The 22603-nt window shown below is 40.8% G+C and overlaps 1 protein-coding gene across 1 annotated transcript in view; it reads right to left on the reverse strand.

Moving 5' to 3' along the window:
• fgf9.S (fibroblast growth factor 9 S homeolog) overlaps positions 1-22603 on the reverse strand; it is a 45211-nt gene that overhangs the window by 8195 nt on the left and 14413 nt on the right. Inside the window, 1 exon segment of the mRNA NM_001085807.1 lies at positions 6904-7007. Coding sequence (NP_001079276.1) covers positions 6904-7007 — 104 coding nt within the window.

Below are 22603 nucleotides of genomic sequence, written 5' to 3' on the forward strand. Positions count from 1 at the left end.
TGTTGTGGTGTGGCGTGGGCAGTATCTGGGGTGGGGCTTGGGGTGTGGGGGGGCAGGGCCCCCAAAGATTTTGTTGTACGAGGCCCCATGATTTCTAATGGTGGCCTAGTATATAGGACACAGGAGCCCTCATATCCAGATAACAGATATTTCCGTAATTTGGATCTTCATACCTTAAGTCTACAAGAAAATCATGTTAACATTTAGGGGCACATTTACAAAGCTCGAGTGAAGGATTCGAATTAAAAAAACTTCGAATTTCGAAGTGTTTTTTGGGCTACTTCGACCATCGAATGGGCTACTTCGACCTTCGACTACTACTTCGACTTCGAATCGAACGATTCGAACTAAAAATCGTTCGACTATTCGATAGTCGAAGTACTGTCTCTTTAAGAAAAACTTCGACCCCCTACTTCGGCAGCTAAAAGCTACCGAAGTCAATGTTAGCCTATGGGGAAGGTCCCCATAGGCTTGCCTGAGATTTTTTGATCGAAGGATATTCCTTCGATCGTTGTATTAAAATCCTTCGAATCGTTCGATTCGAAGGATTTAATCGTTCGATCGAACGAATAATCCTTCGATCGTTCGATCGCAGGATTTGCGCTAAATCGTTAGACTTCGATATTCGAAGTCGAACGATTTTAGTTCCTAGTCGGATATCGAGGGTTAATTAACCCTCGATATTCGACCCTTCATACATCTGCCCCTAAATAAACCCAATAGGCTGGTTTGGTTTCCAATAAGAATTAATTATATCTTAGTTTGGACTGTTTTATCATTACAGAAAAAAGGAAATCATTTTTAAAAAAGTGAATTATTTGATGATAATGGAGTCTATGGGAGACGGCCTTTCCGTAATTCGGAGCTTTCTGGATAACGGGTTTCCAGATAACGGATCCCATACCTGTACAACTTACTCCTAGGTAAAATACACCACAACTTTCAGAAATGCCTTAGGTCACTACTCCTTGCACCCGTGCTTTGCTTACCCCCACCTTTCTTCCATCCCACCACATGATGTGATGAGTGGGTGGTGGGGGTAATGACGAGACCTCAGTTCAAATTCCCCTTCAATTAGAGTTACAGTGGGGCTGGAAGTAGGGGTCGTTTTGAGCCTTATGCTGACTGTGTCCGCCCCAGCATGCTACAGAAATCTAGTGCAATTCCTTGTTTATTTCTAGAACTTATTTTACCTATTTCCTTAAAGGATTCGGTTGGCTACATTAGCATATTTAATCCCATATTGCAATTCAAGCCCAAGCAAGTGTCAAAACCTTCAATATTATCAACGGTGTGAATTTTTTACTCATCAGAATATTAAATACACAGAGCCAGAAATAGCGTTTGATTCAACCGCCCCTGACAGCGAGCGTTTATTTAAGACTGCAATTTTCCTATCAAGTGGAATGGCAACCCCAGCTGACACTGCAATTATGAAAATCACGCGAGCGCTGTCTTCTACAATAAATAAATAATGAATATAAGTGATCAGCCAGATATGACACATTCATGCTGCAACGCTGGCTCCTTACGGGTTTTGCTCTTTTCACTTCTTTCAATCCATAGTGATCACGAGCTATTTGACAATGTCAATTATTTATCTGCATTATGGTAAAATGAATAATTTAACTACACCAGAGGAAATCTCTTAACCTTACAATAGCAAACACACAGCTATAAAGGGAGACAGAGAGTTTTTTCTCTCTCTACAGGATTTGTGCTCATACTATAACATTCATTTACATAGGCATTTGTTCTGCTGAAATACCTGATGGAAGAGCGTGACTACAGCCATGTTACCAGCGAGCACCCAAAAGATGTCCTGCTCAACCCTATTTTTTTTTTTTGTAGTTGGTGTAAAAAATTCCAAAAAATGTAAATAATAATTGCTTAATTAATTTCGAAATGTAAATAATATTTGCTTAAAAATTACAACCAGGTAGATTACTAGCTGGCCATGCTCCTGGTTCAACCAGTTGGTGCACAGAACAAATACTGATGCTGTCTACATAAATGAATGTTATATTATGAACACAAATCCTGTAAGAAAAAAACATCTTTGAATGGCAGGCTTTTGTCACTGGACAGGGCCATAGACGTAAGGGAGTCATGAGAGGGGATGGGCCTTTTGAATTGTTTGGCCCATGACCTCCCTTATAGGTTGTTATCAGCATGAGGCTGCGGGTTTCAGGCTGACCTGTGCAGTATAGGTATGGGACATGTAATCCAGAATGCTTTCTGGATAACAGATCTTTCTGTAATTTGGATCTTCATAGTCTACTAGAAAATCGCGTAAGCATTAAATAAACCCAATAGGCTGCTGTTGCTTCCAATAAGGAACAATTATATCTTAGTTTGGATCAAGCACAATATACTGTTTTATTATTACAGCGAAAAAGGAAATCATTTTTAAAAATGTGCATTATTTGGATAAAATGGAGTCTATGCCTTTCCATAATTCAAGCTTTCTGGATAATGAGTTTCAAGATAATAGATCCCATACCTGTACTATTTTTAAGACTATACTATATTTAGCATTGCTGGAGTCCTGGGTTTGATTCCAGCCAGAGCTTTATCTGCATAAAGTTTGTATGTTCTTTGTAGGGTTGCCACCTTTTGGCCCAGTTGAATCTGGGCAGGGTCGTGACGCAATGGGTGTGGGGCTGTGCCGCTGCTGGGGTTGGGGCTATGACGTGGCGATCGCAGATTCAGATTGCTGCGTCAATCATAGAGAATTCTGCCTGGTTTTCCTAATTGGGAAAACCAAGCGTGCAGTTTTGACCCAGGCAGACCTTCAAAAAAAACAGGCTGTCTAGTTCAAAACTAGACAGGTGGCAACCCTAGTTCTGTGTGATTGTGTAGGTTTCCTAAAGGTACTACAATATTCTTCCAAACTCCAAGAAACATAAAGGCAGGTTAGCTGGCTGCTCATGAAATTAACCATAGTGTGTGTGAATGTCATACGGACCTTAGATTGCAAGCTCCGCTGGGGTAGGGACTGGTGTGAATGATGTATAATCTCTGGAAAACTCTGCAGAATATATTTGTGCTGCATAAATAAAAGATATTAATACCCTTTATTACAGTTCATTGCATGTTGCCGTTACCCCAATAACTTCTAGGCCAGAGCAGGTGTTTGAGGTTTTACCCCAGTGTTCAACCCTTCCACTTCATGTGAACTACAACTGTATGCTGGCTGAGTAGGTATATATATTCTGCTGAGCTTTTCATATATTATGGAAATTATATAGTTCCTACCCCCAGAGCTTGCAATCTAAGCAATTAATAACTATGTTCATAAAGTACAAAAAAGAAGGGTGGATATAACTTTTTCATTTTGCAGTTCTTTTATGACAAGTAAAAACTTTGCTAACACAATGGAACTTTGAATTTCAACGGATAAGGCACAATATGGGCATTGTTAACATTTTGGAACGTTGAGGAGATGCTTCGAATTTCTAGGCCCAACACTTTGCTCAAACTATTCACACCAGTAAAAAGAAATGACTTTCATTGTCATTGTTTGCTTGTATAATATTATGAGTGGTATTACTGAATAAAGAAAACGCTGGCGGAGTGTTAAACAGGATCAGAACCAGTAAAAGTTGCCTGAAGACTTCAATTGCCACCGCACCCCGTTCTGACTGGACACATGTAGAATTGTACATGGCAAATGGCTATTTTGGAATTCGTTTAGATGAAATCGGCATAACTGCACTGAAATCAGTACAGCCTGAATAATACATATACAGGTAAACCAGTGATGGATAACTTGCAGGGTGTGGGTTTAATATTTGTCCAACATGAATCACAAAAATCATTTAGTTGCTAAACACATCTAATGAATTGCTATTGATGCATTTAGGGTGTGTACTGGAGGACACCAAGAAAAAACCTGGCCAACCAAGACCTGATCCCGACCTGCTTTGCTCGCCCGATTGGAGCAAAAAAATGTATAGGGCAGGTGGCTGGCAGTGGGTAAGCGCACAGGCAGACAGGGGCCCCCGAGGGGATGTGGGGGCCCCTGGGATAGCGGAACAACCCAGTACAACACTGACCACAAGTGAAGAAAGGCCTATTATCATCCATGCTGCCTGACTTTGACTTGAATGGCAACTGCTTGTCAGCTAGTGGCCCTTCAAGCTAAAAAGTCTTCTCAGCTCACTACATGTGACTAAAGCTGGCCATAGACGCAAAGATATGATCGTACGAATCCTCAATTCGTACGATTTTCGGACCGGGTGTGGAGAGTCCTGACATTTTTCGTCCCATGGAGACTGGTGGTTTGGACGATTGGACAGGTTAAAAGATTTCTGTCGGCTGCCGATAATATCTCTGTATGTATTGCCGATCTGATGATTTTCAGTGGGAGACTGTCACCAGCTTTGTCATAAACTTTCGTACGATTGATGTCAGGGGCAGAACATCAGCTGATTTGTTCTCTTACTACTTTATTTAAACTGAAGGTTAGTGGCAGTCGGGAGATGGGGAAGTCCGATCATTCGAGGATTCGAACAATCGGATCTTTGTGTCTATGGCCAGCTTAAAGCGCAATAGGGTGATATGTCTGATTTATGCTTTATATCATTAGCCTTAAGTTGGCCACTGCTGGATCCATTCATTTGTTGAAACAAACAAGCAAATCTAGACTCGATTTGACCAACCACACGCTAGGCCGAATTGGGTTCATCCGATCGTTGGCCATACAGAGAGGCCAGGCCCGTTGAATGAGGAAAGAATCAAGATGCTTATGCAGTCCTCGTCAGGTGGGAAAATTAAATCTGCCTAACTGATATCTGCCCGAATTTCCGCCAAAAAAACAGACCACTTAGAAGCCTTCACGCTTAGCACTTGGATGCTCCCTAGCCCAGGTAACATAGTAACATAGTAACATAGTAACATAGTAACATAGTAAGTAAGGTTGAAAAAAGACACATGTCCATCGAGTTCAACCTTTTTTTTGTTTTTTTGTTTATTAACTACCTATCTGCCAGTTGATCCAGAGGAAGGCAAAAAACCCATCTGAAGCCTCTCCAATTTGCCTGAGAGGGGGAAAAATTCCTTCCTGACTCCAAAATGGCAATCAGACTAGTCCCTGGATCAACTTGTACTATGAGCTATTTCCCATAACCCTGTATTCCCTCACTTGCTAAACACCATCCAACCTCTTCTTAAAGCTATCTAATGTATCAGCCTGTACAACTGATTCAGGGAGAGAATTCCACATCTTCACAGCTCTCACTGTAAAAAACCCCTTTACAACCCTAAGGGTACAACCCTTTATTTATTGTAGAGTTGGATCCTGGAATCATCCCTAGAAGGTACCGACTCTATTTGACCTCCATTCAGCAGACTCATCAGGGACAATTGCTATGTTTGCAAATCCTTTTCTGTGGGTTTGCTTGATCTTTTGGTGTGGGCTATGACAAACAGATTATGTCTGATTTTTATGCCTTGTGTGGCCAGTGTTGTATCTTGCAGAGATGCCTTCTTTCTTTTATTGCCAAACCCCTAGGGGTACTTTATTATGCAAGTGCCACATCCCTTTCTGACCAGGCCTTAATGGATCTAACCCTTAGGACACTAGCAGTCACATGAATGAGAATTTGTAGGGGGGGGGGAGACACCAGCGAGGAACTGACAGCTTTGATTTATGCCTGAACCCTTACAATGCTGTGTATTCTTGTGTGTTAAAATTCATTCTGAGCACACATCTATTTTTTGTGCATCTATCACCCATTAACTCACTGAACCTTTCCTAGGCCATCAATATTTCATGTCATCATTAGCTTTTCACTCTCCTCTACATTTTCACAGACTGGTTAAAGGACAATGGACAATATGACTATGAATATTTTCATTCATCCAGGTCATGGTATATCTAGTATAGGTAAATCTAAACACATTGGATAATCCTATCACAACTACACAGAATCAACACCTCTGTGAATTTTCAGATGTCACTTCTTTGAAGAGTAACAATGTGCCATTGTGATTGGATTAGTGGAAGAGTTTATATGACGAGAATTTCCCACACCAGTTGAACTGAAGAAGCTGCTCGGATGAGTAGTGAAAAGTCTTCATTGATTACTCAGCAAGTCCAGTTGTTATTAGATTCACCTATACTAGATATACAATGGGCTATACTGCACCACATGTCACTCCTCCTCTTCTACTCCCTCTGTGCTTGAGAGATTAGTAATTAACAGAAAGGTTACGTTTCAGGTTATCTTATATAGTAGTTTACACTGATGACTGCACGACATCACAATGGGTCTATCTGCAACTTTTCTGTGGTGCAAAAACACATTTAAATTTCAGTTTGCAGTGACCTCCATAGACATTCTTTAGCAGTAGCAAGGGCCTGTAGAACAGTAGTTTAGACCCGCATATCACTAGTTTCCGGATAAAAGATCCCATACCTGTAACAATACATTATAGGAGACCTTCAGGCTGCTTTTGCTAAAGTTGTAGATGTGTTCAGGTACTAGGCTAAAGGGTCATAGTCTAGAGCAGGGGTCCGAAACCGTTTATATCCATGAGAAACATTCAGATGTAAAAAGGGAGCAACGAAAGCATAAAAGAATGTTCCTGGTGGTGCAAAACATGTGTCGTGATTGGCCATTTGGACAGCCTGGTATTTATGCAACTAAAACCTGCCCCCAAACCAGGAATTGAAAAAATAAGCACCTGCATTGAAGCCACTGGGAGCAACATCCAAGGGGTTGGTGAGCAACGTTGCTCATGAGCCACTGGTCGAGGATCACTGGTCCAGACAGTTCTGCTTTGCACAGGTAATGTGACCCCACCACAAATAAAAAAGGCCATAATATCAGCATCACCCGCACAGAGCAGCCTAGCAAAAAAAATTGCTATAAAAAAGCTATAAATGTAAGAACTTACCGACCCATACAGCTCCCCTTTCTCGTTCATCCCAAGGTACAGTCCACTGTCCACACCTCGGATGCTGACCAGGCCCACAGCTATACTGATAAATTCAAGAATCCCTAAAGACAAAACAAAGAGCAATCGATTAGCATATATTTCACTGGGAACCAACCAATGTCTCTCAATCTCAGCAAACAGATAAGTTACTAACTAGTATAGTTCCTAATCACACAAAGTGTAAGTAGGGCCTTAAAGGGATACTGTCATCAGAAAACATGTTTTTTTCAGCAGAATTCTGCACTGAAATCCATTTCTCAAAAGAGCAAACAGATTTTTTATATTCAATTTTGAAATCTGACATGGGGCTAGACATTTTGTCAATTTCCCAGCTGCCCCTGGTCATGTGACTTGTGCCTGCACTTTAGGAGAGAAATGCTTTCTGGCAGGCTGCTGTTTTTCCTTCTCAATGTAACTGAATGAGTCTCAGTTGGACATGGGTTTTTACTATTGAGTGTTGTTCTTAGATCTACCAGGCAGCTGTTATCTTGTGTTAGGGAGCTGTTATCTGGTTACCTTCCCATTGTTCTTTTGTTTGGCTGCTGGGGGGGAAAGGGAGGAGGTGATATCACTCCAACTTGCAGTGCAGCAGTAAAGAGTGATTGAAGTTTATCAGAGCACAAGTCACATGACTTGGGGCAGCTGGGAAATTGACAATATGTCTAGCCCCATGTCGGATTTCAAAATTGAATATAACAAAATCTGTTTGCTCTTTTGAGAAATGGATTTCAGTGCAGAATTCTGCTGGATCAGCACTATTAACTGATTCATTTTGAAAAAAAAAATTTTTTCCCATGACAGTATCCCTTAAAGTCCTTAGCCATTACAGGTTAAATGCATTGTTAAATGGCAACTAAATCCCGACCAAACAAACAAAAGTCACTGGGTTGCAGTCGTTCTTGCTTTGCCTCATTAACAATTCTAATTATCTCTTCCTATCTGCTATTTAAATATGCTAAAGCCTCTGTTTATGAAATGGTCACAGATTGCTGGGTTTTTCCCCAACAAGAAGCCTGTGTGGGAAACCCTTACTCAGTTTGTGGTTCCCTAAATTCAAAATGTTACAGGTAATAGGGACAATTGACTGTTATTATCTGCTCGTTCATTTATACTCAGCACTTGCACTCATAACACTTGAACACAAGATAGCATCAATACCAAGAAATATAATGAAAATAAAAGCAAATAAAAAACACAAATGTGCTTAGCAAGTACTGGATATGAATAAATGGAATTCATGTTCAAGTCATAGGTTGTTTTTTGTATAAGTTATTATTTATTAAAAGCCCACGTGTTCTCTGCCCACTGAGTGGTTAAATTTCCCCATGCCAGAAATGATGCATTGCAGATAACAGAAAAGTGTCACAGACATAGGGAAGAAAATCCTACATTGCCGTTCCTGCCTAATATAGTGGTGTGACTGTGCAGTAAAATGTGTTCTATTTTTAATTCCAGTTCCAGATGAATTAGCACATAATACATTAATACAGTGCAATGTTCTATATTTGCATCATGCAACAAGGAACAAATGGAAGCAGAAGAGATCTGCAAAGAGGTGTGACAATTCTTTGTGTTAATGAGCTTAGCGGTGGCACTCAAGGCAGAATGCACAACGTTGCACAGTATCTCTGAGTTAGTTCTTCTATTTAAAGGCAACCCCAACAATTAAGAGGACTGCAGGTCAGCCGTTCCTATCTCCATGCTAAAAGCTGAAGCCTTTTCATATTATGTCCTATCAATGGTTGAACCCTCAAAAGGACACCTCTAAATTTAAGGTAAATGTCCTAAATGGCCCAAATTGCAATCCTTGATGGAGTTCTGACATGTGGTTGTGGATTTAACTGGCAATATAAACAATTCATACCCATGGGCAGTGATACTCTGAACTCACAGAACTACCAACAAATGACTACATCATCTGGCCTAGTCACTGGATGACCAGATATGTGGCACTTATGGCCTAATCTTATCTAGTATGATTTGCAATGGCCTGGAAATTTAGATCAAACAAATGAATTGGGAGAGGTTACTGAAAGGTTTTTCATCTCAGAAATTAAATAGCAAAGCCAGATGGATCCAGATCAGACAAAATATCCAGAATACCAATGAAAAAGGCCAAACTGGCTGACCTAATCACAATGTGAATTTCACCCAACTTGCTGACCAAGTGGCTAACCAGATCACTACATGAAGAAAACCCAACTGGCTGACCAGTTCACCGAATGAAGATGGCCTCTTTGGCTGACCACGTCACAAACTGAAGATGACCAAACTAGCTGGCCGAAGATGACCAAAACACAAAGTAGGCAGGTGACCAAATAGAAAGATTGGTTTTCCTTGTGTGTGACTTGCTTCTTGTCTAAGTTTCTGTGTAAGGCAGTGCGCAGTGCCAAAGCCTTTGTTAAACCTTGCCCTTTGGCATAGCAGGAATTATGGGATAAAAATCACAACAACAAAGGATGCCCAATAACTAGTAAAATGAAGAAAGGAGTTTCTGTTTTACCTGAAAACCAGTGATTGTTCCCTTGAAAAAAAAAACACTCTTACAGCCTTTGGTATTACATCAGATTTTTTGGCTGTTGACTAGACAAATAAAGCAGCCTTTAAAAAACACTTTGATATCCTGCTGGGAAACACTTTATAATTCTTTACTCTCACCAATTCTCCTTGTCTTTCTGTCTTCTCATAAATGATTCATGCACTTTGCACATTTAATCTAAGCGCCCGAGACACATCTGTGCACCTACTCTGTGATTTCAGCCGAGGAAGCGCGTGGCCTTTACATTCATTAGTCATTAAATAAAAGCTATGGTTTAAAGGTTTCCTGGCACTACTCAGAGGGAGACTTTGTCATGCTTGCGATGATAATATATGTGTCATGACTTTGATCCGAGCAAGATGTGATCGGGATCCAAGAAATGTGAAAATAAATAGTGTGACTGAACAGGCGTACCACTAAAGATAACTTCCAAGAATGTTTTTATTGCATACAGTAGCAACGTGGCCTTCAGCAGCGAGAAGGTCTAATGGTGTCAATCTGACATGGACTATGATCAAGATGGGCAATATTTTCCGATAACAAATATTCAGCATGTATAATTAAACTAAGCTAAAATGCTGGGGGAAATGGTGCTAATTGTGCTGATTTTTACGCACAGGACCTCTTTGAGTAATGTAGTATTTAAAGGCCCCCTACTCTCTTACTCCATTTTAGATTTAGGGGCCCATTTACTTAGCTCGAGTGAAGGAATGGAGGAAAAAAAAATTTGAATTTTTTTTTGGCTACTTCGACCATCGAATGGGCTAATTCGACCTTCTACTACGACTTCGAATCGAACGATTCGAACTAAAAATGGTTAGACTATTCGACCATTCGATAGTCGAAGTACTGAATCTTTAAGAAAAAACTTCGACCCCCTAGTTCGCCACCTAAAATCTACCGAAGCCTATGGGGAAGCTTTTTTTGGTCTAACAAAAATCGTTCGATCAACTGATTAAAATCCTTCGAATCGAACATGCGATATTCGAAGTCGAAGGATTTAACTTCGACAGACGAATATCGAGGGTTAATTAACCCTCGATATTCAACCTTAAGTAAATTTGCCCCTTATTGTTGGTGGCAACAAGGAATATACATGAACCTCACCAGAGAAGAAATAGTTTTCAAGTATGGATGTGCAAGCTGCAGTATTCATGATGTTGATGGACTACAGCTACAACACCCAACAGACAGCCAAAGGCTCAACATCATCCATAGCACCAAGTGTCTTGTACATTCCCACAGGATGATTCCCATTATCCAAGAGGCAATTCCATATTTCTCATATTTTCTAACATTATAAGCAATAGCCTTGTTCAATATTAGTCTTCTTCTGCTTAGGCATCTTCCCAGACAATAGCAACCCCTTTGTGACTGATAGCACTTAAGACTTTAAAGTTGATTAAAAATCAATGATGAAAAATACCAATGAGTAGTCTTTAGTAGTCTTTAAAGTGGCTCTCCGAGTTGCCCTCAGCCCTCTCTTCTTCGATATTTAACTTGTATATGCATGGTTGCAGTGATTGACAAGTTCCACAGAAGTTCAATGACCCACAATGATCTATTCAGAGAGGTCTCTTAGCATATGGGACATGATTGATAGTTAATGGTATCACCATGCTAGGGACACAGATGACAAAGAATGTTTTAGGTTATACCTTAAAGAAAACTCTTGGCCTGGGGGTTTTGAAATTGGCTATAGCATCCAGAAACCAGACTAGAAATTGCATAAGACACATGAAGCCAGAGTTATCTAAAAACACCTACTCCCTAAGATGTCCCCAATTCCTGAAGACCAGGCACACCCCGTGCACTTTATAAGCGATTTGTGATTTATGACTCTCTAGCCTAAATCAAAATCTTTGGGAGGTAAGAACAACTTCCAAGGACTTCTTAGACTATGCACAGAGATATATACACTCATGCCCTGTATAAAGTATAATTCCATACCTCTCAACTGTCCCGTTTTCAGTGGGACAGTCCCACGTTTGACAGCTCAACCCGCAGTCCCACGTTTGTACTGAAAAGTCCAGACTTTCTCTGCACTGAACAGCCAGAAAAAGAAACAAAGTGTCTAACTTAATTGGCTTTTGGCAGAAAACCCAGAACAGCCACCAGGTGCAACTAAGATACTTTGGAACAATTTTGAGATAAGCAAATAAGTAATTGTAACAATTTCGATAAGGAGGTCTCTTGGGAAAAGTTAGTCTCACAGCTTAAAGGGAAATTAGCCTTCATTAGCAAAACTGTAATAACTGAAAAAAACCACAACATGTTCAAACACTCATTAACTGCCAAATTTTGTAAAGCGAACATGGTAATTAGGGGGAGTGGCCACAAAATGGGCGTGGTCAAAAAATCACCGCACACTCTTTTTATTTCCAAAATTTTGCGAGGTATGTAATTCTTCAGGAACTGGTCCTTAAAGATTGTGATGGCTCAGCTCTTTTTGGGGTGTAAATGTTTTTTTGGTTTTTTTTTGCTTAATGTTCCTTTAACATAACATAAACAATGATTAACTTTCGCTTTAAGGCCTCCCTCCTACGGGTAGCACATGCTACAACTTCCATATGCACACAGAGTTAATATCAGAGGAAATAACTACAGTAATTAGTAGACCAAATATCTGCTGAGCCCTTTATGTTTCCGAAGAGCTCTGCTATTCGCTCCATAGCCGCCTTATTACAAAGCTTTGTTCTGATGGCATATGAGAGATTCACGATTTAGGGGGGTGGGGAGGTGAAAACAGCTTTTTGAGGATTTATCAATTTTTATTCCTTTGTTTGTAGAAGCAAAATATGTGTCCAGTAATTGGTGGAGAAAGTATGCGCATATTACAGTAAAACAACTCACTCTAATATTACATGGTGCGGCCTCTCTCGAGCCTCATAAAAAAGCACTTACATGGATTTTTACAATTAATTTTGAATCTCTTACAAAATACTCCATGCTCTCACCAATAACAGCCATGAAGTGCATAAATCGAATAAACCATGGGCTGGATCCCAAGAGACAAACATACGTAGCTCACGCAGGCCAGAGATGAAATGGATTATTTCCATTGATCACTGCAGAATGCCAATCCAGGGCATACATGTTAATTCCCTGTGGGTGCTGCTCACTTAACAACCACATGGATTGTTTTAGATCAGTGGTTTTCTACTGGAGCAGGGCTGAACGAACATTTGCCCCGGGCTCTGATTATCACACAAACCCGAATCAGAAAATAAATGTTCTTATACATATTATATGGTATAATATCCAACCTGCCTTTGAAATGATACTAGGACATTGTGCATTTTGGCATTGGTGTAGCAGTATGGGCTCTTTCTGGCATGTAATGTCATAGACATGGCACAGGCACAAACTATGATATTAGTTATTCAGAGTTGAGGCTCATTTGCAAAGTAGAATGCAGTGTGCAAAGTGACAAAAAAGGCAGCAATCAGGTTTTTTATGCATTTTTCACACTGCATTCTGCTTTTGATAAATAGCTCTTCACTCCATGCATTATGCACAGCTTTATTCAAGAAGGTTGAGAGGAGGAATGTATGTAGGCATCCCCCATCCACCTCCTAATTTGAACCTCATTCAGATGCACAATTTACCTGAGCCCTATCCTTACTGCCTGCCCTGTGTTTTGCCTGTGCCTCCCGAAGCTTGTGCCAGATTTTTAATTAGTCATGAGAAGCAAAGTGCAGCTTTCCCTGGACAGAAATGATCATGACTAAGGGGTGCACTTTTGTGCTGATTGTGCTCTAGCAGGGATCTCTTAATGACCCCTTTAGTGATGAGCCCCCGACCCTAACCCTCCCCACACCCACTGATCCTGCTTACCTCTATATTTCTAAACAAACCCACAGGTGACATCACAGAGTAGGATGGGAACTGCCACTGACAGGAGGGGGTTTCAGGAAAAACACCTAGTTACTGTAAGGGGCAGATGCAGAGGATAAAGGTGACACCAAAAAACACCAAATGCCCAACCCAATGGCATTTTCTATTGCAATTAGTATCGTTTGGCCGTCCACAGGTTGGCTTGGTTGGGGGGAGAGAGGAAAGTTCTAAACAGCTTTAGATGAAAGACACATGGGGAGCTTAGTCGCCCATAGGAAGCTCTCTGCAGACAAGTCGGACAAAAGTAGCTTGTCGTTGCAGCGAAAGAGAATTGCTACGGCGAAACACTTCAACCACATGCAATTTCACACAATTACTTAACTAAAGTCTTGATTCCTGTTGAAGACAATATAAAGGGATTTTTATACACGTTGTTGCCCAAGGAAAGAACGATTTCCCGTCACCCATGAAGTGCCACTGCCCTTAAAGGGGTGGTTCATCTTCAGGTTAACTTTTAGTATGATATAGAATGGCTAATTCTAAGCAACTTACATTATTTCAGTTTTTGAATTATTTGGCTTCTTCTTCTGACTCTTCCCAACTTTCAAATGGGGGTCACTGACCCCCTCTAAAAACAAATGCTCTGTACGGCTACACATTTTTTGTCGTCTTTTTATTCAGTTCCTCTCCTATTCATATTCCAGTCTCTTATTCAAATCAATGGATGGTTGCTAAGGGAATTTGGACCCTAACAACCAGATTGCTGAAAATTCAAACTGGAGAGCTGCTGAATAAAAAGCTTAATAACCCAATAATCACAAATATTTACATAGTTATAGTTAAATCGGGTTGAAAAAAGACAAAGTCCATCAAGTTCAACCCCTCCAAATGAAAACCCAGCATCCATACACACACCCCTCCCTACTTTCACATAAATTCTATATACCCATACCTATACTAACTATAGAGTTTAGTATCACAATAGCCTTTGATATTATGTCTGTCCAAGAAATCATCCAAGCCATTCTTATAGTCATTAACTGAATCAGCATCACAACATCACCCGGCAGTGCATTCCACAACCTCACTGTCCTGACTGTGAAGAACCCCAAACCACTCTCTACATCATACTAAAAGTTAACTCAAAGGTAAACAATTCATATCAATCTTAAAAATGATCAGAAGGAAGTCAGACTTTATTTCTTTTACCAGCTAAGTAATAAAATCATTATGTTCTCAAATTGTGCCCCTGTCCATATGGAAACAGTTTTCCTTTCCTGAAACGCTTCTTCTCTGGCAGCAGCACCAGCCTTTTGGAAACGGAGTAGAAGAGGGTCCCTGTAGCTGAGAATTAGAAACCCTGAAAGCCACCAACACTAGCATAACATACAGAAGACTTTTAGGGGCAGATTCACTAAACGGCGAATTGTCACCAGCGACCACTTTGCACAACACATCGCACCCCTTCGACAGGCGCAAATTCGCTACCACTACGCTAATTACTACCCTTAGCACCAGGTCCCCTCCCAGATCACACATGAGCACAAGCTTTACAATAAACTACTCTGGATAACTGATTACACAGAAAGATATTCATGACGGCAGATAATGGTCTTTTTCCTTTGTTACATTCCTATAAGTAAATAATGATTGCTTGTGAGCAGTAAAAGTGCATCTACATACCTCTGTTATCTGCACTAAAGCAATGTCAGCTGTTTGGTCTGCTTTCCTTAACTATTTCACTCGATGAAAAGTGTAACCGCGATTTGGCAATATTTTTTTCTGTCCTCCATTTCATAACTTGTCAATATTTATAACCTTTTTATGGATTTCTTTCTTGTTTGACTGATTTCCTTTGTTGGCCGTGGTTATCAATTCCATTACGCTAAACGGCCAAGTGCAATCTTATCATTTAGGGATAATTAAACAACTGAACGAATAATACTTTCTCATACTAAATCACTGCACCTGATTGGTTGGATTGTACGAGATATTGTACACATGTAGTTAGGTGAATCAAACTTGCACCTACTGTAGCTAAATCACCCTCATTTAGCACATAGGAAAGATGTTGGTATATGTGTGCTGCTCAGACTATCCTTGATATTGACAAGCTGAAACTTTAGGCTGTTACAATTAGTTCAGTATATAAGATATATCATTTTTAGCCATATTCATTTTTAGGGTTTACTTCTCCTTTAAGTCAGCACTAAATGTTCAGTTTTAAGTGAACATTTGTATTGGTGACTGCTCATCTTGCATGAAGGTCTCACACACAAAATCTTGCTTGGTTTAATTTTATAGAACTGGTCAAACTCTTGTATTGATGCCCCAAATCCACTTTGGGTTCAGCCAAATAACAAACCGATTCCAACCCCTGATTTGGATATTCAGATTTTAAATTTATCATATGTTACTGTCTATAAAAGAAAAAGTGAGACAGCCCTGCTTTTTGATTATAGTTATGCTCATTTTATTCAGTATCAGAAGATGCAAGTAAAACAATGAGCAGCAAACATTTTCTTAAGCTTTTATGGGTTGCTGGTTTCATTTATTCAGCTTTGATGTGATGCCAGTTTCACAAACAAAAGCCATCCAAGGACCTGCAAGTTTAGTATATCAAACAACTGCCTGGTGCTACAGTGCAGAGATTGATTCCCATTAACTTGCAAACAATGATGCATTGTGTGTCTCCCTAATTAATGACCTAAGCAGCAGCAGCAAACCTGCGGATCTTCTGCTTTTGCTAAAGACGAATCCCTGTATCTCACAGTCAAGTCAAGGGTCTTAACAGGGTCTTTCAGCTATTGTAATCAGGTTGTTCTCCAGATTTAAGGATGCCCCTACAATAAATATCCTGCATTTCAACCAAAATATGGCTCTTCTAATGCAGAAGAGTATTACTCTATCGGAATCATTCCCATCATACTTGTTTGTGTGATCTGAGGGGAAAGGATCTTTTCTCCAGGTTGCACAGTTGACGTAAGTCCTCTCCAATACATTGTGCCACACTCCTTTATGCCTGGATAGAACTGAGAAGATATACATTAATTCCTGATTGGTGGAGCCTACATGAATATTTAATTGTGCAAGATCAGTGCCAAGATTAGAACTTAGAAAGCTGACCAGAAGCATCTTCAAGGAATCTTCAAAGAAGATGTGACTAGAGAAAGGGCTAGGTGGTCACCAGGCTTCCAGGAGATGCAATCAACTGACTTATTGCTCTGTTCCTTTAACTGCCAAGTGTCATACAGAACTCTGAATTCTATAATCACTGTATCAGTTGCCACACAGAGGTTTAATGTCATCCGTTGTCCAAGTCCCCCTGAACAGAACTAGTCTAAAGCAGTAAAGCTAAGCCTGCCTCCAACATAACACTTATGGTGCAAACTGCAGTTCCCATGATTTAAAGCTGTTTGTTGCAAAACAATGAGCACGGAATCAATAACGTGTTACTACAGAGTCATCATTTGACCTTGTTTACCTGGAAATAACTCCTCGCGCAGCTTCTTTCACTTTCTCTTGTGCTTGTACCTCTTTATGTATAGAGTATATGAAGCATGCCTCCATCTGCATTGAAAGAGATCATTTCTGTGCTGATACTGCTGCCTAATATGATTCAGCAACATTCTCATCTACAAGATCCAAAGCACAATAGTGTTCTCCTCCAGTCTCCCAACTGCCGTCCACTTGCAGGCACTGCTTCAGCAAAAGCCTTTATAGGGGTATGAAGCTAGGGTGCAGATACCAGGTAATGATCTGTATCCATACAAGGTAACAGGTGGATTATTGAAAGAGTGCCATGAGCTGCTTAGAACCTGCACTCCATGGTCAACAAGAGAGAACTGTGCAACATCAGGATGGATTTGCATCATATGGAAATTACTGTGTAGGCAGTTTTTACCCTGGCAGTGTTTATACTCATATAAACAACATAACAACATATCTAACGGGATCCCAGAACCTTAAAGGAGTGGTTCACCTTCAATTTTTACGAAGATATAGAATGGCCAATTTTAAGCAATTGTTGCATTGGTCTTCATTTTTTCTTTTATATAATTTTATAATGATTTGACTTTTTCTTCTGACTGTTTCCGGCTTTTAAATGGGCGTCGCTGACCCCATCTAAAAAGCAAATGTTCTGTAAGGCTACAAATGTATAGTTATTGCTAATTTTTATTTCTCTTCTTTATAGTAAGGTCTTCTCCTCTTCATATTCCTGTCTCTTATTCAAATCAATGAATGATTGGTAGGGTACTATGGACCTGTCCCTAGCAACCTGATGGCTGACATTGCAAAGTGGAGATTTGCTGAATAAAAGCTAATTAACTCAAAAACTACAAATGATAAAAAATGAAAACTAATTGTCTCAGAATATCACTCTCTACATCATACTAAAAGTTCACTCAAATGTGAACAACCCCTTTAACATTGATAGGAAATTTTATATAGAAGCCCAAAAGAAGGCTTAATAAAGGTGATATTCCCTGCTGGGTCCAAGCAATATGCTGTTCAGGCCTTCAACATGCTGCCTGGTACACTTCAAATCCTCTGCTATAATTGCCTTCATTATTATATCATCTACTAATATCAACTAGAAAAAAATGTCCACATTCACATGCACACACATACGTTCTATTTCCCCATAAAGGCAGTTTCATATCCTAGGAGTTAAACTGACTGCACTCAAGTCTGAATTTCAGCAGCGTCAGAGAACTGCATTAAGAGGTTGAGCTAAGTCAGTATAAATAGGATTTAATGGCTCTGGCATGTACATCGTCTAACTATAGTATTCTTCATTTCCAGTAAACATAGGCTCGTTTAATAAGAAAGCTATTTGAGAGATGAGTTGACCATAAAGAAATGATGACACAGTGCTGAAAAGTGCTCCTAATAACTCTTATCACTAACATAATAAATTGAACTGATCTGTCACATCACATTTCACGCAAAGTGTCCATAAACACAAATGGTCAGTTAACACTGTACCAATTGTTGGGGCCAGTGCTCCAAACAAGAAGGTTATAGAGGAAGTGATGGTTCATAAGGTTCCACTTATTTCCACATCTGCAAATGCCCCATTCATTCACCGAGAAAGGCCATCGGCACCCTATTGCTTTTCTTCCTATACAGTCCCACAACTGTGTTCTACGGCTCCCAACCTTGATGTTTGGAGTGTGATCTCCTAAATTTGAACTTTCATATCCAGAAACAGGAAAGGATAATGATATATGCACAGATGGTGAAGACTTTATTGGAGAATACACTACATACCCTATTGCCATTAAAGTCAATGGTGTATCTTGGGTGCCAGATACACCCATAAGGTTTTCTCCATCTATAGATCATAAATGTAAGATCAAGCAAATTAACAAAAGCACCATAGATATAGATACATTTTTTAACTGAGGTACTGTAGTATTCATCTCTCAGTAATAGTCTTATGATGTCCATAGACACTGCTTAAGCTGGCCATTGACGCAAAGATCTGATCGTTTGAATCCTCAAACCATCGGACTTCCCCATCTCCCGACCTGCCACAAACCTTCAGTTTAAATGAAGTAGTAAAAGAACAGATCACCCTAACAGCAATCGTACAAAAGTTTATGTCCGACAAAGCTGGTGACAGTCTCCAACTCAAAATCGTCCGATCGGCAATACATGCAGAGAAAATAATCGACAGCCAACAGAAATCTTTTTACGTGTCCGATCGACTGAACGACCGATCTCCGTGGGACGAAAAATGTCGGGACTCTCGACACACGGTCCGAACATCGCACGAATCCTCGGATCTTTGCGTCTATGCCCAGCTTTAGGCACATAAGCCATTTGACCTCCCCTGTAGAAGAGAAAATTGAACCAATCCTCATTTTGATTGGCTGCAGAATCATCTAATTGTTTATCAAAGACCCCCTGGAGGCTTAAGGCGGCCATAGTGGGAGACGAGCCGATTGATATCGGCAGAAGGCTTGGATATTGGTTTGCTCGTCTATCAGGCTGGCCCAAAAATTTTGATTGGATGCCTTTGAAGGCACCTGAACATCGGCCATTGTTAGTGCTGAATTCTATTGTTTCTACCTGTATATCCGCTCTACACATGTGTATTGAAACAAACAATCTTACTTGGAAACATCTTTTCCAGGAAAGATCATAATTGTAACATCTATGGCCACCGTTAGACACACACACACACATAATTGGTGACAATACACAGTGTAAGGAATATAAGTTACCCTGTGGTCCAGTGGCTTTCCCTGGTGGTCTAGTGTCCGGCGGGGGCGCCCGCCGCATCTCCAGCGGGGACGCCCGGCCCATGCGTCCTGTTCCTCCTGTGCTGGGTTTCCTATGGCATGCACGGCACGCACTTGTGATTATGTGCGTACATTGATGACGTCACAGTGCATGCCGCGAGATTCAAATAGTATTTAAAGGGATGTCAGCATACAGCACATTGCCCGTTGTTAGGTTCAATTCAGCTTGTTCCTAGGTGCCTAGTCCTGTGAATCCTGCCTGCTATTACTGGTTTTGACCCTTGTCTGCCTGTGACTACTCTGATCTCTCCTACCCTGACCCTTGCCTGCCTGATTACTCCGACCTCTTCTAATCTGACCTTTTGCCTGTCCGCTGACTATTCTACACTCTCCAATCCTGATTCTGGCCTGTCTGACTATTCTCTACTCTGCTTGTGCTGGCCCGGACTGCCTGTTCCCCACTGTGTTGTCTGGCCAGCCTTCCTTGCGGCGTTCTTCCATCCAGTGTCCTTGGTGAGACGATCGTGCCCCTTTGCTCGTCCAGAACCTTTAGCTTTGCTCCTCTCTTAATAAGACCTGGCGGCATCCAATTAGCCAAGGGCTCCTCCTGAGGTGAAAGGCGGCTGTTATAGGCGGAAGCAAGAGCCGAGACCAGGGTGCTTAGCTTGGGTTCTGGATTTAGGGTGCCGTTCGTGAGACACAGAAAGTGAATTTCTTCCTTAACTGGATTTGCTAAAGATTTTACCTTATTAATTTATATTGGAGGTGGATCAATGCAGAGTCTGGGCTGCCAAGAGGCATGGGCAGATATTCAGCTGAGAACTGATCACAGGCAATGAACATATCCAAATAGGAGTAAATAAAGAGCAACCAGGTGAATGTATGGATTGTGTCCATGCTGATTTATTGCTGGTATAATGGTAACAATCCCCCCAGCCTTGATTGACAGTTTTTTTTTTGGAGGACACTTTGACCGTCATTCTCCGTTGTGTATATTACATTGAGTATCCTGCTCTTCACTTCATAGATTTAATAAAAATGTAATGCTTTGCAAATCACATGGTGCTGAGAAAAGTCTTTTGTGACCTTTTAATTAGGTGTCAGACAAGAACAATGAAGGGACTGATATATGTTTTACATATAGCTCATCTAAGAAACACAGAATAGACTATTACCCTATGGGCCTAATGCAAATGGAATGTCAGCCCTCTAGGTAGAGAATACATAGAGATAATCCAGTCTATTTTTCCACAATGGTTTGACGTTCATACGTTTTCTCTTCTTTTTACTTCTGAAAACACTGTTTTTTGTTTTTCTTTTAATGGCACACAATTGCTAAGACGGCCTGAGATCAACAACGTTAGGAATGCTGAGCCATAGAGACACTTAAAAACAACAGGCCCATACAAGTCACTATGAATCTCTAAAGATCTCAATGTGCCTAACCAAAGGCCATCTCCTGGGCACTACGATACAGCACATACATCAGCGGAATAATGCTTTATGAATATCATTTGTAAAATTAAGAAAAAATAAATAAAAATGTTAATTAATATATATATATATATAGTTCCGTTTAGTGCACACGTAACAAATGTTCAACTGCCTGGGTGCCGGCAAAAAAATCAGTTTTGTATGGTGAAAAAAAATCGAAATTTATAGCTCACCGTTTCAGCCTCTTACTCGGGCTGTCCTCAGGAATAAATATATATATTTACTTTTCATTCAGACTATTTCAGGCTATTTGCTTGCAGGCAACATTTTACTTTAGCTTCTAACTCCGTACTCCTTTCAGTGATTACTTCACTAAGGTATAAAGATGGAGCCGCCGCTAGCAGAAAGGAGGAAGTGGTTTCCGGTTGCCGATACAACCCACCACGCCGGTCTGGTACGGCATTAAGACAATCATCACAAGCACTTCACGTAGGGGGGTAGCATCCGGATGAATATCATCAGCGGTGGAGCCAGAAAAATAAATAAAAAATAAACTTTATTCAATCCTTAAAATGGTATATACAAGCGGGCAGGGAGAGTGTAGCTTGACGATAAACTAATGGGATAACAAATGCAGTGTGGCTTTTTTAGTAGTTGTAATATCAAGGCTATCTCACAGTCACACTCCCATCCCAGAAACTCTTATCCCACTGTTACTATAGGCACCATCTCTCCCTACTATACCTGCTATCCCACAGTTACACTCCCTTCCCAGAGACTATTATCCACTGTTACTATAGGCACCATCTCTCCCTACTATACCTGCTATCCCACAGTCACACTCCCTTCCCAGAGACTATTATCCCACTGCTACTATAGACACCATCTCTCCCTACTATACCTGCTATCCCACAGTCACACTCCCTTCCCAGAGACTATTATCCACTGTTACTATAGGCACCATCTCTCCCTACTATACCTGCTATCCCACAGTCACACTCCCCTTCCAGAGACTATTATCCCACTGTTACTATAGGCACCATCTCTCCCTACTAAACCTGCTATCCCACAGTCACACTCCCTTTCCCAGAGACTATTATCCCACTGTTACTATAGGCACCATTCTCTCCCTACTATACCTGCTATCCCACAGTCACACTCCCTTCCAGAGACTATTTATCCCACTGTTACTATTAGGCACCATCTCTCCCTACTATACCTGCTATCCCACAGTCACACTCCCTTCCCAGAGACTATTATCCACTGTTTACTATAGCGCACCATCTCTCCCTACTATACCTGCTATCCCACAGTCACACTCCTTCCCAGAGACTATTATCCCACGTTACTATAGGCACCATCTCTCCCTACTATACCTGCTATCCCACAGTCACAGCTCCCTTCCCAGAGACTATTATCCCACTGTTAACTATAGCACCATCTCTCCCTACTATACCTGCTATCCACCACAGTCACCACTTCCCTTCCCTAGAGACTATTATCCCACTGTTATATAGGTACCATCTCTTCCCTACTATGACCTGCGTATCCCACAGTCCCACACTCCGTTCCCAGAGGACTTATTATCCCTTCTGTT

This window comes from Xenopus laevis, chromosome 2S (genome assembly GCF_017654675.1).
Source record: "Xenopus laevis strain J_2021 chromosome 2S, Xenopus_laevis_v10.1, whole genome shotgun sequence".
Classification (NCBI taxonomy): domain Eukaryota; kingdom Metazoa; phylum Chordata; class Amphibia; order Anura; family Pipidae; genus Xenopus; species Xenopus laevis.